Source organism: Mercenaria mercenaria, chromosome 14 (genome assembly GCF_021730395.1).
Source record: "Mercenaria mercenaria strain notata chromosome 14, MADL_Memer_1, whole genome shotgun sequence".
Classification (NCBI taxonomy): Eukaryota; Metazoa; Mollusca; class Bivalvia; order Venerida; family Veneridae; genus Mercenaria; species Mercenaria mercenaria.
In genome coordinates, this window is record NC_069374.1 from 62,726,319 (window position 1) to 62,742,364 (window position 16,046).

Here is a 16,046-nt window from a genome sequence, read left to right on the forward strand (position 1 = left end):
CTAAACCCACGATCGGAATGTTTTTAATTAACCCTTATGCTGGACACAACTGATTCTGCCTTTGCGACCAGTGTAAATAATCATCATCAGCCTGCACATCCGTGCAGTCTGATCATGATCTACACTGTTCGCCATTCAGTCAGTATCTTTTTGGTAATCAACCCTTTTAACAGTTATTGGTACTGTCCAAACTGAAAAATAGACAAGTTCATAATAGATATATAGCAGGGTTAGGGTTGAGCATTGTATTTTAGCGACTTCATTTGCAATGTTGCCTACAACGTGCGACCATATGGTGTTATTTATAATTTTGATTACAAGTGCAGACTGAGCTTTCTTACATGCTAGACAGTATTTTCCCGTGTTTTGCCGGTGCTAGAAAAACTCGTCTTACATCCCGAGGAGTAAGATGACTCACGTGCTGCAATTTATGAACGAATGCGTAAATTTATACACTACTAAAATAAAGTAGTCCATATAAGTATTATCTTTTTACTTCATTTTTTTTTCTATTTATTAAAGGATACAGCATGCCAAAAAAAGAATCTGTCAATAGTTGAAGGAGCGGGTGGAATATCTGGCTCTCAGGTAACTGTTCTGCGGTAACTCGACTGAGCCTCGTTATCGCCAAAGCAGTTACCTTTGAGTCAGATTTGTCCACCCCCCCCCCCCCCCCCCACACACACACACACACACACATTCAACCAGTTAAATAACGGTCACTAAGTTAAAATACCGATATGACACATGAATAAGAAGGATATAAACATATCATAAAATTAATTTATATGACGCAAGCAGATAATATCATTCATGTAAGTTTCCTTAAGTATATAAGAGGTATCAGTTACGTCTGAAAGTAACGTAATTATGCACCTGCTGTGTTACAATTTCATTCAAAAGCTTCAAGGTTTATCTATTTTAGAAATTGACTTTCTTAACATTCGTCAGTACTAACTGCACAAGATTTTAAAAATTTCACTTGATTATATATATTACAGAATAAACAAACATATAGTTAATCAATAAAATAAACTGTATTGTATTATTTCATTTTTAACGTACTACAATGGCGTCGCCTTCTCTGCCTATGTCACAGTTTAACAATTTATCTATGTGATTCGGAAGTAGATTTGATTGTTAATATTTTATAAATCTTCCCGAACGTTTCTTGTTATAGATCATATTGGTTTTTATTATTCTGAACTGCACTATGGTGAATATAATGTAATGTAATACATCTGTGATGTTCTTATTTAAACTTGGAATAGGTTTGATGAACTAAGATTATTGTTACAGTGTACGAGTACACTAAACGACCCGTCCCATTACCATATTATAATTATGACAGTTTAATATTTTATAGGATCGGTAAAGCTGAACGCTATGTGATAAACTTAACATCAAACACAATTTAGTCTCAATATGAATACAGGGTACACGTTTAATATTATAAATTATGTTTTAGTACATGTCTTAAATAGTTCAGAACAGATATAATAATTTTAAAGTGCAACAGTAAGTCTGACCTAATATAAGTATAGTATGTTGTAAGCCATGGTTTGGAAGTAACCGCCCAAAACTCTCTGATTATGACGAAAAGGTGAGAGTTAAATACAATTCGAAAAAATACGCACATTAGAATGAAAACATAGAAAACAATTCTTTTTAAGGTTTTATTTAATCTTTACATAGAGGATAGAAAACTTCTATATTGTTTCTGTCAAAAGGAATCCGAACTAATGACTCATCCGATAATTTGTGTCTGGTGTATTGCTGAAGGTAAATAAGACAGATAAGATATTTCCTAAAATGCTTAAGTAAGTCACCCATCACCCATGAATATTGGTGTCAGTAGTAATAATGATACATTTATAACACGATTCCGCCCATTTTCTTTTTATCGAAGGCTACCTACAGTATAATATATTTGCTGATACGCTGGAAACTCGCCATATGAACTATGACTGTGTCGGTGCGAGGTTAACCCCAACAAAATAAATAAATGATACGCAACCGTCAGTTTTGGAAAAAGAGAACACAATCATGGGAACATAATTAGGTGAGATGTTCAATAAATCTAATTGCTAAAGTTTTCTAAGGCATTAAGCATGTATCAAAGAGTCATATATCAATTGAGATTTCAAAAAAAAAACTCACCTTGATTATCTATACAACTGTCAGAATTATCCAACCACGAAATTCTAGGCAATGTGCAAAATACTTCACGAAAGTTTTGATACTAGAAATCGCACTGATGAACTTTGTACGTCTAAACGCTTAAAAGAACCTTATCTCATCCCAGTTCTATAATGAGCCAAACTCGTCAAACCCGTACTTTGTACTATATTTTGAAATATTTTGTAACCAATTTAGTTCACCGTCTATTAATGAAGTGATTAGCTACATTAGAGCCGCGCCATGAGAAAACCAACTTAGTGCATTTGCGACCAGCATGGATCCAGACCAGACTACGCATTCGTGCAGTCTTGTCAGGGTCCATGCTGTTCGCTTTCAAAGCCTATTGCAATCACAGGGGTTCGGCTCATGCCTATAAGAAAAACACAAGGGGAATAATTTCATTTAGAGCAAAGTTTTATGTCCCTTCAGTTTTGCGCTTGCTGTATTTTCTCTAAAGGAATAATTTCTAAAACTATATATGTCATTTGTTGTCTATTAAATTCTGCGCATGATGGTACCAAATTTTCTTACATGCGTGCTAGCAAACGCGAGAAAACTGTATCCGAACTTTCAACAATGTTCCGAAATATTGTAGTCGACGGAGACCGTGTCCAAACTGAAGCAACGAGTGAACTTCACTAAAACAACTTTAGATCGATATATGTGGACAAAGGTAGGTCACGAGCGAATTCGCAACAATATTTGATCACTATTTATCCCTCTATGGAAGCTCCGGGGAAGATGCAATTCTGTATTGTTTTTTGATCGCCCGTGTTTTCCGTGTTTTCATTTACATACATCCATATTGTTGAAATCAAATCGAGACTGACACACCTCCAGCATCCAGTTGTATTATTGGCTGATCCGTATACATGACAGCCATTATGGACGCGTATGAATGAAAATTCAGCGATAAAAAAACAAAGCAGAATTGCATCTTCATCGGAGCTTTCGTGTAAGAGGTAAAGGGATAAATAGTTATCAAACATTGTTGTGCATTAGCTTGTAACCTACCTGTATCCGAATCTATCGCTGTAAAGTTGTTTTAGTGGAGTTCCATCGTTGCTCGAGTTTGGACACGGTCTCCTACGACTACAATATTTCGGAACATTGTTGAAAGTTCGGATGCAGTTTTCTCGCGTTTGCTAGCACGCATGTGAGAAAGTTTGGTACCATCGTACGCGAAATTCTATAGACAACAAATGACATATATAGTTTTAAAAATATTTATTTATAAAAAAATGCAGCAAGCGAAAAACCGAAGGGACATAGAACTTTGCTCTAGGTGAAATGATTTCCCTTGTGTTTCTCTTATAGGGCCCTGGACCTAGGCATGAGCCGAACCCCTATGATTGCAGTTAGAGAAACCTTTAGCGAACAGCATGGATCCTGACCAGACTGCATGGATGCGCAGGCTGGTCTGCATCCATGCTGGTCGCAAACGCACTATGTTGGTTTTCTCATGGCATGGCTCATTAATATATACGTACGATATTGGCATATCCATGAATGTCTAAAAGGGAGACCAGGGTGTCCATCTTTCTCAGCTTGATTAGCCTCCACGTCATCACAAACCGAGTCATCCCAAAACCCTGATGGTTCTAGCAACACACAATTCTCTTGAGCATGATTTGCATAGTTGTCTTTCCTGTTTGGGTCGAAGTTCGAGTATGTCAGGTGTGTGTCTGAATCAAAGAGCAAATATACATAGTGTCATTTACTATCATACAAACATACATAGTTGCACTAGTTCTACTTTGGTCAACAATCAAGTCAATATTTAAGCATTCGGCGTGGTCTATTTATATGTTACTAGTCAGTATTGTTTTTCTATCAAAAATTTCAACTTTAAAATAAGCATCACAGTCGTGCTCAAATAAATGAATGTTACTTGAATATGACTCTTAATAATTTATCTGTCAGTTCCTCAGTCAAACATCATTTACAGTTTGCATATTTCTCACGATAACAAATTCATATGTATAATACATATAGATTTCCTTAACTGGGTGCATAATCCTTTCCACGTAGTCTCAAATGGGGTGTTGCAAGTTGTAGCAATATAACAGTGTTATTATTTTAACATGCAGACAGTAGTAGTACAATAAAATGTGTATATCATTTAGTCCATCGTGGATGTTCGTTGGCGCTCTAGTAAATACAACGTAACTGACGTGTGACTAGAGCTCAAGTGCTTTACAGCAAAGAATAGAATCTATAAGAAGATCCTTTGAAAGCAACCATGGCAAGTAAATTGTAAGCAGATTCGGTTTGATTGAACCTGTTCATTAGAGGTAACGGAACGTGCAATACCACTCACGCTCCCTAACACCGCCTTAAGCGTAATTCTATTACAAATGTATTGAATGGATTCCATGATTTTAAAGGAAAAGAAAATATGAAATGAAAAAAAAGTGTACCGGACTCCCAATGATCGAAGCTCTCTTCTTTATCAACATCCTGCAGTCCAATCCAAACAGGGTGAGTATAACCTTCGTCAGACAACACTTTTGTAATGAATTGTTGTATGTCCTGTGTATAAATCTCGATTAACAGTCCGTTTAACCCATTACCTCTATCGTGGCAGTATTGGTTCGCTTCATACCAGTCCTGAACATAGAATACTAAATTCAAGATTTCTTCAAACAAAAGGACGATGACCGACCTAAAAGAAATAGCAACATACACACTTCAAAACGAGCATGCATTGCAGTTTACGTATGTATTGGTTTACGGTCACTATGTTAAATAATAAAAGAAAATCCAAACTTTGATATTGAGGACGTGAACAAAAATAGCAAATGAAAATACACAGTAAGCATTTCATCGGAATAGTCAGTCGCTGCAGGATTCGTTTCCAGACTCAGGGGTCTTTGTTCTTGAATTTTTCATTTTCAAAATAGTTTAGAAACAAAATATGAAAAGATTCATAACTTTCTCAATTAAAAACAACTTCTAAAACTAAATGTTTTAGAAACGTATAACACATAGATTTAACATAACAACAAGATAACATTTTACTTAAAAGTAACTCTTTTATCCTTTGCTGTAGGTATATATAGAGTGCAAATGTTGTTTCATTAACCAGTAATATTAAATTTGGTTCGATAAATACGGTATGGTAGACGAAAAGAACGTTTGTAAATGTTTATTAAGTACTGTACCCCGTAACGTGGAACAAGTTCGTAGCAATACTGTTTATATTGTCTAATCAGGCTAGGGTCAGTTGAATCCGTTACAACACGTGGGCAGAGTTGCAGGTCACCTAAATATTAAAGACAATGATTTCGTTAATACACAATATTGTCAAGTTGGAAGTGCATCATTTAGATTAGTCGACAAAGTTTACAAAATAATTGAAACAAATATATCTCTTACAGGTTAAATCGTAAAATACATATCTTTTCGAAACGTAATGCTTTTAAAATTAATTGCCTCTTTATCATCAAGGTAAAATATCAATGGAAATATCAATAAGGCTTAATTGACTATCAATCGTTTTCAAAACTTTTTCAGGTTGCATTTTGTACTTATTGTCAACTCTAAAACGAATTATATATATTCAAAACACTAAATCATCCATGACTGAATGTTACAAAATCGGCTTTACTTAGAAAAAATTCAAATCATACTTTGTAGTCCGTAAGTTTTTTTTTCAAATATTTAACTGACCTGTCACATCTGTTATCAAGGCAGTAGATGCGAAGGTTGGCAGTGTTGTTGTCTGTCTTTTTGTAGTAGCTGATGGTAAAATAATATATTTTAATTTGTACTTATGACTGAATGTTACAAAATCGGCTTTACTTAGAAAAAATTCAAATCATACTTTGTAGTCCGTAAGTTTTTTTTCAAATATTTAACTGACCTGTCACATCTGTTATCAAGGCAGTAGATGCGAGGGTTGGCAGTGTTGTTGTCTGTCTTTTTGTAGTGGCTGATGGTAAAATAATATATTTTAATTTGGACTTTTTATTTGCAAAGAAACATTTATGTACACAAAATAAAAAGTAAAAAAAAATCACAGAACGGAACATATCGCTTTAGAAATGTCATTTGCAAATTCGTCAACGAGGAATTGCTTGTTACCCCGAAATCATGTTTCTAATTACATGGCAGTGCTAATACAATATATGTTGATGTGTTTATCTTAAATGTAACAATTAACGCAGAAATATTTATGAGAATCTAAAATAATCAAAACAAAGTCTTTCCGAAATTAGTGCGATATTGGCATATGTATGAATATCTGAACGTCATATTGCGATCTTAAGAAACCCATCAGGTACTGATTTAGCAACTTCACGTCACAATTTGAATCATCATATTTTCCAGATGATTTCAATAGCTCATAATCTTCTTTCCTGTGGAGTTATAAATTACTCCCTCCACCACTCCCTCAGGTCGAACTTTCCATAATGGCTTACAACAGGCATAACTCTTGGCCAAATTCATACTACCATACAAACTAATCATAACAATCAAAACTATGATGAGCTGAACTCAGTTCAAAATTTTTGTTAAAATAGATAATTGCTGACTCAGTGGCAATAACTTTCACATACTGTATTGGCAGATCCAGGAATGGCGGAACGGGAGCCCTGGATGCCCATCACGTTCAGCCTGCTCAGCCTCCACATCATCACAGACTGAGTCATCCCAAAACCCTGATGGTTCTAACAACACACAATTCTCTTGAGCATGATTTGCGTAGTTATTTTTTCTGTTTGGATCAAAGTTTCCATATGTCAGAGGAGTATCTGAAAATTTTAGAAAAAGTTATTATATCTCAAAGTTTTTAGTTGTAACACTTGTTAGCAAGACAAATTTCTATTTCGAATATCTTTTCATTTTCAGCCGCAACAATTTTTAAAGCATCTCAAAAATAGTTAAATACGGGTTAGTTGTAAATCAGTTAAGTACATGTATTATATTTCGTGATCAACATCAATATTTCGTCTATTGTGTTATCCTCGTGGTCAAAACAATCAGGTTCAAATCTCCTTTGCGGTGTACAATTCTTCAATGTAGGGAAGTCATTAGCTGACATACGGAAGGTTGTACCAAGGTGTGCGCTCGTTCCTGAAATAATGCTAGCATGGGCACCTGGGGTCTTCTCTACCATCGAAATCTTGAAAAGTCGCCATAACAACGTTGAATTAGGGTTACTCTAAATCAAGCAAAAACAGAAAGGTAAATTGTCATATATGTTTTCTTCAGAACAAGCAGCTGGCGAGTGAGAAGGGATTTTGCTGGGTTTCAAGACACACCTACACCTACACATTTTAGGACACATGGTGATTTCTAAGTATTTTATTACGACCCACGGTACCTCTCCCAGTAATGTGTAAAGCAGCTTAGAGCAACTGAGTGGAACAACCGACGTTATATCAGCTAGATAGATGTGTAAGAATTCTTCACCCTAAGTAATGTCATCGAACCTCAAAAGCGGTGAGGAGCAAGTGATTTGAATTCAGCGGCCTTTACAACTCTAATACTGAGGCCATGTGTCTGGTTTTTACTACGGAAAAGACATTTCATCTTAAAGTGTAAAAAATCAAATATCCTTTATATGGTAGCTTTAACCTGTTTCCCAATGGTCAAACGTTTCTTCTTTGTCCACATCCTGCAACCCGATCCACATGGGATGTATATAACCCTCTTCCTTCTGGAACTGCACAAGGAATTGCTGTATATCATCCGTATAGATCTCTACCAATGTACCATCTTTGCTGTGGCAGTCATTTAAAGCATCATACCAGTCCTAATGAGCATTTTGTGTATTTTGTTTTAGCGTGATATTTAGGCAAATGTAACTGTTCTGTTATGCAGGTAAATCTCGTTTTAAGCAGTTATTTCTAGCACACAGAAACTATCAAAGCACAGAATCATAAGTATGTGTATAAATGCATGAATATTTCATTTTTAATGAATGACTATTTTATGGACTGTCCACAGGAGATTTCAAGGTAAATTCCTCACTCTTTGCGATTTCCAGTATCAGACTTTTATCTGTACAAGTCTTTTCTCCTTTTCTAAAGACTTACTGTGTCTTCTACAGTGTATTGAAGACATATATCCTGTTAGAATAGTGTTGACCTTATTAATCTAGCATAGAAACAAATGGACAAGAAACGATACGACTTTTTTACTTTCTACAGAATAATTTCATATCTGTTTCATGCCCATGTTTATTTCTTATTTATTTATTCTATTATTACGAAATTTGCTAAAATACCATGTCCAAACAGATTTTCCGTAAGGACACATAAAACAAATTTAAATGTTCCAGAATATCTAAAATCGGTAGGAATGGTCTAGGCTTCATTTTTTCGATATGCATTTACACAATATATGCAAACATAATTAAAAGATAAAGTCAAATAAAAAAAGTGTATAACAGGAGAAGTCACTTTCCAACAATAACTATTGTCTTTGCAATTATTCGTAAGTCTTTGTTATTGTTTGCTCGAGTATTTGATGTCTTTTGGGATTTCTAGATAGCAATTTTACAGGAGACGTGACTTGAAAATTGTGAAAGAGATTTATGGAGTTATCGTTATTTTCTTAATTTCATTTGGTAACATTTTGAGATATTGATGTCACGACAAAACGTCATCTGGACCGACAGCACGTTCCTACCTCTTATTCTGTCCTATGTAACGTCAAATATTTTTGTAAGTACAGATGGAAGCGGGAATGATTGATGGTTATATTTGTACCATTGTCCTATACTGTATATAACGATATAACGGAAACAAAGTTTAGAGCCAGTCTACATATTACTTTCATTGAACTCCCTGTAATTTCTCAGATGCCTACATTGGGAAGAACAGGACGATAATATTTCAATTACTAATCTTCAAATAGTCAGATTTGAAATTTTGAACAACTTTTATTTCTAAAATCTCTGTAGATTTAACTAAAGCTGATTTGGTCATGCATTAACCACTATCAAAATCATAAAAACATTGCGGTTGTTGAAGGCTTAGTGCTATAGTAAAGTTAAGAAAATGCATTTGTTCAATCGTCAATTAAGATTACGAACGAACACGTTGCCATTTAGCAAAATACTTGTTAAAAAAAAAATTCTTTCAAATGAAAAACCACATGCATTCAACGTATGCAGACATAAACTAATTACACTTGAGCAGTTTAAGGAAGGTGACAAATGCATTCAATATATGTTACAATATTTATTGGGTAAAATATGAATTAAATGAAGCTGTATACTGTACTTGGCTCATTGATAGTGCTAAAATGTCAACATTTACCTCGTATCGATTTGAAACAATCTCGTAGCAAAAATCTTTGTATTGTCGGATCCATCTGGCATCGGTCGTCATGGTAACATCCGTTGGACACAAACTCAAATTGCCTTTTTCTAAAGTTTATATTATATTATATTTAAATTCGTACAGAAAGCATTTATCAAAAACCAAGTAAAATACATGGACAACAAAGTACTACAAAGTTGTTTTATATCTTTAAAAAAATGTATTCCATCTTAAAATGTAAATAGAGGTAAAAAGTTGAAAATTATTTATGTCATAACTCACAAGTAGCGTTATCATGATAAAGACAAGAAGAAAAGTTTTCGGTAAAATTAGACCAAAACATTTCGCAATAAAACACTTTTCAAAAGGAAGGGTTATATATTTTTATGGAAAAACGACAACTAAGTATACATCTTTTGACAATCAAAAACATGAACTATCTCCTTCACATTACATATTTTACATGTTTATGCCTGAATGATTTTGAATTACGCTTTACAGTTGATGTCATATGGCGAATTTCAAACTTTATTGGTTGGAGAAGACCCCCTGATGCGTATCCGTTATTTCTTGCGCGGGCTGAGACTGGGTAAACCACCGATATTCTTGCATCATCGCATGGCGGCCCGAGCATGTTTAAATTATATTAATGTGAAAGCTGATGATGTGAAAGCAGCGACCTTAATGCTCAGGCATTCGTGGCCTAAACACGAGGAAGTCCTACCTGGTGTTGTATGTAAGTATTGGACAGATGATATTGGTTTCATTGATGATGATGTTTTTGTTTGCGCTAGTGTAGAAAGTGTCTGTGATAGACTTGTTGTGCTTTTTAGCATAGTCGTTGCGGATTTTGACATAGTCGTTGATATTCCTGCCGTGGTTATATTGGCCATTACACTTGTCGGAGTTTGTGTTGTTATAGCTTTCGTTGTTGTTGAAGGTGTTGTTGTAAATGATGTCTGTGTTGTTGGTGTTGTGTCAACTGGAATTGATACTTTTACAGTTGTTGTTGTTGTTGATGCAATTCTAGTTGTCACAGCTACGGTTGAAGTTACGATAGGCATCAGTGTTGAGGCAAGGTTGTTAACAGGCCTTGTTGTTACTGAAAGAATAGTCATTATGATAACTGCAAAGTATAATAGAAAAGTTATTAATCAATTTAATGTTTAAATCCTTCGGTAATTACACAGATATATCCGTACAATAAATACAAACTATATTAAAAATAAGCAAATAATACCAGCCTACCTCCCTGCTATATAAACTTCATAACTTACAGATTTAAATCACTCAACAAAAATCTCAAAAAACTATTTAAGTATTTCTGTCAAAATATCTAAATACGCATAGAATAATTAAGTCCATATATTAAACATCAGCAAGTATAAACAATCGAGGATTCCTCCGATAAGAAGCAAAACCAGCTCTCGCATCTATTGCAAACGACCTTCTTCTTCCATGTGCAAAACTGAAAGGACCCAAAAGGAGATTAAATGGCAACAAGTATCTTAATATACCAACAAGACATAAGTTAAAACGGGCCCTTACAACAGGATAAGAGCTCCTTCAGTAACAGGTTTTGAATGGTAATCATTAAAAACACACTATTTTACAACAAATTCGAAAATACGGTTGTTTGTAATAACTTCTGGACATGTCGCAATAACCCACTTATTCTTACTTAATAACAAACAGCTTTCTTACTAAATCTTAATACTCTAATATTTTATTAATCTTATCTGATGCCTGATCTTTTGTTTAATGCTTACTAAATAGTTTATTTACAATGATATGTATGCTCATTTATGTCACATGTCTTTTAAAATGTCATAATTTTTGTCCTATTTTTTATGTATTTGTAAAACGCCATTGAATATGTTTTACGTAAAATAGGCGTTTAATCAAATAAAACAGTTTCAAACAGTTTCAGTTTCAAGATTGAAATCTATTTTCATACAAACACAAGTTAAAGATGTTACGTCTAAGGGTAACAACTGCTTGTTACTTAAAATAATAAAGGTAACAGAAAAACAAACCAACAATTATTAATAATAACAAAGTTTATTATGAAAAGTAACAATTCAAATGCCTTATAAATGTTAACTAGCCATAAAACCTAATCTAACTTGCAAGAATATTCCAAATCCTGACCTGGTCAAATTTATATCCAATCAGTATAAACATATTTCCCACACAATCTAAACTGAATTCATTATATTCAATGAATACTATCCTTTCTTCAAAGATAAATTCACAGTGTTAGTGTAAATTCTTCAAATGTTAAATGTCCAAACTGGTAATATTTTGTTATTAAGAATTACAGGTGAAGTAAGTTTTTCATTGAGATCTTACAGTAGGTTCTGTCCTGTCCGCAGACAGCTTCTTATTTCAAGATTTATGGAAGGTTCTAACACTTTCTTGTATCACCAAGAAGAAAAACAAGATTATTGAAAATAATCCAGAATAAATCAGACTTTCAAATAGTGTAAAAACCCAGTATAGAACCTTCTAGAAAACCATTGTCAATAAATAACTTATTGACATACTTGATGCCTAAAAACTAGAACAGGCTTCATCAAAAACAATGAGTCATCATTATATAAAGGATAATACATAATGGGGAATGACATGTACATAACAAAGGGGACGCATTTTTCCAAATTAAGGATTTCAGAGCGTGCTGATGTCAACGGCTTCCGGTCCAGTTCCGCTTGTGTCATAACCACAGCTACTGTCACGACACAAGCTCTAGATGTTCCAGAAATATATCAAAATGTCATTAAGAACATTTTGCTTTAGTGCTTAATCTTAAGTGACAATTTTTTTATTTTCATGAAAACAATCCATGGTTTTTTTTTTTTTGTATTTTATAATCAGTCACTTGAGCAACACTAGTCTTGCTACTGACTAGATAATCTCTTTCTTTATTTTTTAGAAAAAAATAATTCTGTTATATATTCTGACTTCATCAGTCTTGGCTCTGATTATCCAGTGTTAGGAGAAGAAAAGGGACAAAATTTGAGTAGCCTCAGGAGTTATCTCCTGTGAACAAAACACAGGGTCTGAAGATAGACTAGAGCAACACAGACAAAAGTCATTTTACCGAAGTAACCTTGCTATGAATACAATTATTTGACAATATATGAAGGGGCAAAAAATACATGAGAAATTTTCGACTAAAACATTCAACCTTTATAATTAAATAAAATGACTTTATTGGTTTTACAATTAAAAACACGAATACTCCCAATTACTCAAATTATATTTTATACTGACATACGTAGGTTAGGTTGGAAAAAATCATAAAAATTGCACACGCTCGTCATCATAGTAACAAATATTCTTTTTGAGATTTTCATTCCTTTCCATTCTATTCAACAATAATCTCCCTTTAATGAGTATGAATAAAAACAAGAATTTTCAGTTGAACTGCCATGTTGATGTCATGATAGACATTTATGGACATACATTGATAAACGTATTATTTGATACATACCTTTGTCTTCAGATGGCACGCTTCCCTGACATACTTGAAGATTTAAACCATCGCCTTTCCGGACAAAAGCAATCTGTTGAAAACATATGATTATTGTATAATTTATTTGACTAGCATTCTCACATTACCTCTCCAAGGAAAGGAATAGAACCTCACGTTTCATAAACATTTATGTTTGTATTTATATGATAAGCATCTGTCCGTCAGCTCAGTATGTTTGTTAGTTGATTTGTTTAACTGTGTTCATCACTTTGGTTGAATCCTTAGCATGCTGGACACAACTGATTCTACCTTTGCGACCGGTGCAGATTATGATCTGCTTGCACAACCGTGAGATCTGCACTGTTCGCGTTTCAGTCAGTACCTGTTTGGTAAGCACGCCTTTTAACAGTTAATGGTACCATCCAAATTGAAAGATGGACAAGTTCATTTTAGAAACTTAGCAGGGTAAGGGTTAAACAGTTTATGATGGCTTTGATTTTGGATATGAATAACGTTTCCAGAATTCATGCATATTCCTATGTACAAAACTTTCACCTAAAATTACAGAGCACCCAATCTATAGATCAACACACACCTTACCTTGTTTTCATTCATAATTGCGCTCCAGCCGGTGGTAAGCCCATTTGGTGTCGCCAAAGGCTTGCAGTCAAATTCATACATGTATCCAACGGGCGATGTACTAGCATCCTGGACACCAAACACTGGTGTCTCAACTTGATAATTGCATAGGCATGAGTAGTCTGCATTTATTATTCGTGTGAGAAAGCATATCACAAACCATGAACAAATAAACCTGACACAATACCTACAATGTATAGAGTGATAGAAGTATGTATTTTTATATCAAAATTGTCAGAAAAAGAAATTTCAATCATCCAATGTATGTGGGTTAAGGTTCAAATTTGATTTGAAATTCGTTTAATGTAACTTATGTATTTGAAGCTTACAATAAAGTGTGTTGCTGTTATGCGTTATGCAGCATAAAACGCTTTAAAGTGCTTTATTTTCAAATCCAATGGTTACACACAGCAATTTACAAATCATATAACTAATAGAAAAAAATCTTAGAACATTGTAATTGTTCTATCATTAAGATACAGAATGCTTACAAATCAAACTCAGCATACATCCAACCATCATTTTAACAGTTGTGAAGTATAACTGTATTTAGTTTAAACATATTTATTCCCAAGAGTACATTACAGATTTATACAATTTCAACAACAACTTAACATGATATTAAGGAAATGATAAGAATGAAAGACAATGTCTTAATTGTATCTAGGCTAGGTACAACAATTATGCGTTTCTTTTCATCATTCTACTCAAAGTTTCCTTTGATAATCCTTGTACCATGTGTTTTGCTATCTATTACCATTGCTGAAAAAACAAACAATTATACTTGACAGTTATCTTGCTTAGCAAACCTCAGTGTTTGAGGCTGAAAATAAAAGTATGAAACTGATAAGTAAATTTGGCATAAATGTTAGATATAGTATTACGTACATTTTGTCAAGAATATTCATAGACTACATAACACTACTTTTTCATCCAAGTATTTGTTTGCCTAAATAGCGACACCGATTAAATGTCCTATTTAATCACGGATATTCCATTAAGAGACATATATTCTATATTGAAGTATTATGACGCTACTTTCTCAGTTCATTAACTATGGGTCGACCTAAATTGTTATCAGATAATTATAGTTCAAGAACGAAATGGTACTTTTCAACAAGTGACACAGAAACCTGAAGAAATCATTACGGAGATAAGGAATTATCACATTGTCAGCAGACTTGACCTTTGTCAGCTTATTCTTGTTTTTATATAATGCAAGCCATAAGTGTAAGAATTATATATATTGATTTTATGACTAGCAGATTCCGTTCATCTCACTGGTCAATAAATGGTCATATGGAGGTTCATACAAGTGGCATTCACCACATGAAGTGATATTTTTCTAAACATACTAGAACGAGCAATTATGCAACAAATCAGACATATGCGCTATATTAAATATAGATCTGTCAAACACAAACCAATTATACCTCGTCTAAAGTAACGCGTAATCTAATCAGCAGTCTCCTTTCATTTCGACAAAATCTGTGTATTGACTCTACACATTTTGTTTTGTCAACAGTCAGAGATATTAACGGTTACCATTTTACTGTTTTAAAGTGTAGTCATGAAATAAAACACATATTGTTGTATGATAATATTCGGTACTATCCAAGACCTCGGTTGAAATCGAATGGTGCTTTTAATTAGTACTATCTTTTTTATTCTACTGCCTGAACCCAATCAAAAAATATTCACATTAATACAGATAAATATCCAGGATTTACAAACGAACGAATTCCGAAAGGAAAAGCTTGACAACAATAAATAACGCCTTTATACTGCCATATCTTTGAAACAAAATTAAATTTGTTTTGATATTTGATCAAATATCAGAAACTTATTAGGACGGATTACACCAAACCGGAAGTGACTACTCAGTGTTACATGTGAAGAAGTCCAAAATGTAGTTCCATGCTATGGATGAAATCTGGTATAATGAGTGACATGAAGAGGTGACAGTTATACTTTTTGGCTTAGTTTAATTGCTCATTGTGAATTTCCTGAAATAAGTTTTATTCTTTGCGAAAAATGTCTACCTACGCGTAATTGCTAAACGGCTGTTTACATGGGGGCATTTTTAGAGGGTGATGTTTCTCAGAACAGATTATTTTTCTTATATGCAACATAACATGTCAATATCTTTCTATTTTTGATAAGAAGACATGTCATACTAAATGACCATATATGGTTTTCATATCATTGAAAGTGCTGAAAATGAGGTCTGAATATTTTATTGTTAATATGAAATAAATAAGGAATTGAATTGGTAGAATGTAACCTATTTAATAGATGCCCTGTTCGGACGATGAAAGATATAGACGAAAACTATCCAGGGGGGCGTTAGAAGTTTCCATAAGAAACATTTCGATAAATGGTAAGTTTAGATACAATACACTTTCCAACTATTTTAGACACTGTTAATTTCGGTAATGAAAACTATATATATTTGATTATTTATCTGTCTTAGT

At 33.7% G+C, this 16,046-nt stretch overlaps 1 protein-coding gene across 3 annotated transcripts; it reads right to left on the reverse strand.

Moving 5' to 3' along the window:
• Positions 1-1,662: 1,662 nt before the first annotated feature.
• LOC123526268 (uncharacterized) lies at positions 1,663-14,615 on the reverse strand. Of its 3 annotated transcripts, XM_045305345.2 has the most exons (13): positions 14,461-14,615; positions 13,534-13,759; positions 12,952-13,024; positions 10,180-10,557; positions 9,453-9,562; positions 7,765-7,942; positions 6,744-6,938; positions 6,047-6,115; positions 5,854-5,922; positions 5,346-5,446; positions 4,602-4,791; positions 3,672-3,866; positions 1,663-1,776 (listed from the first exon to the last, which is right to left on the reverse strand). In XM_045305345.2, the coding sequence occupies exons 1-13, from the start codon at positions 14,478-14,480 to the stop codon at positions 1,748-1,750; spliced, it is 1,833 nt and encodes a 610-aa protein (XP_045161280.2). In that variant the 5' UTR covers positions 14,481-14,615; the 3' UTR covers positions 1,663-1,747. The 3 variants fall into 3 exon arrangements, with proteins under 3 accessions (XP_045161280.2, XP_053379647.1, XP_045161281.2); XM_053523672.1 differs by lacking the exon at positions 6,047-6,115; XM_045305346.2 differs by lacking the exon at positions 5,854-5,922.
• Between the last annotated feature and the right edge of the window lie 1,431 nt (positions 14,616-16,046).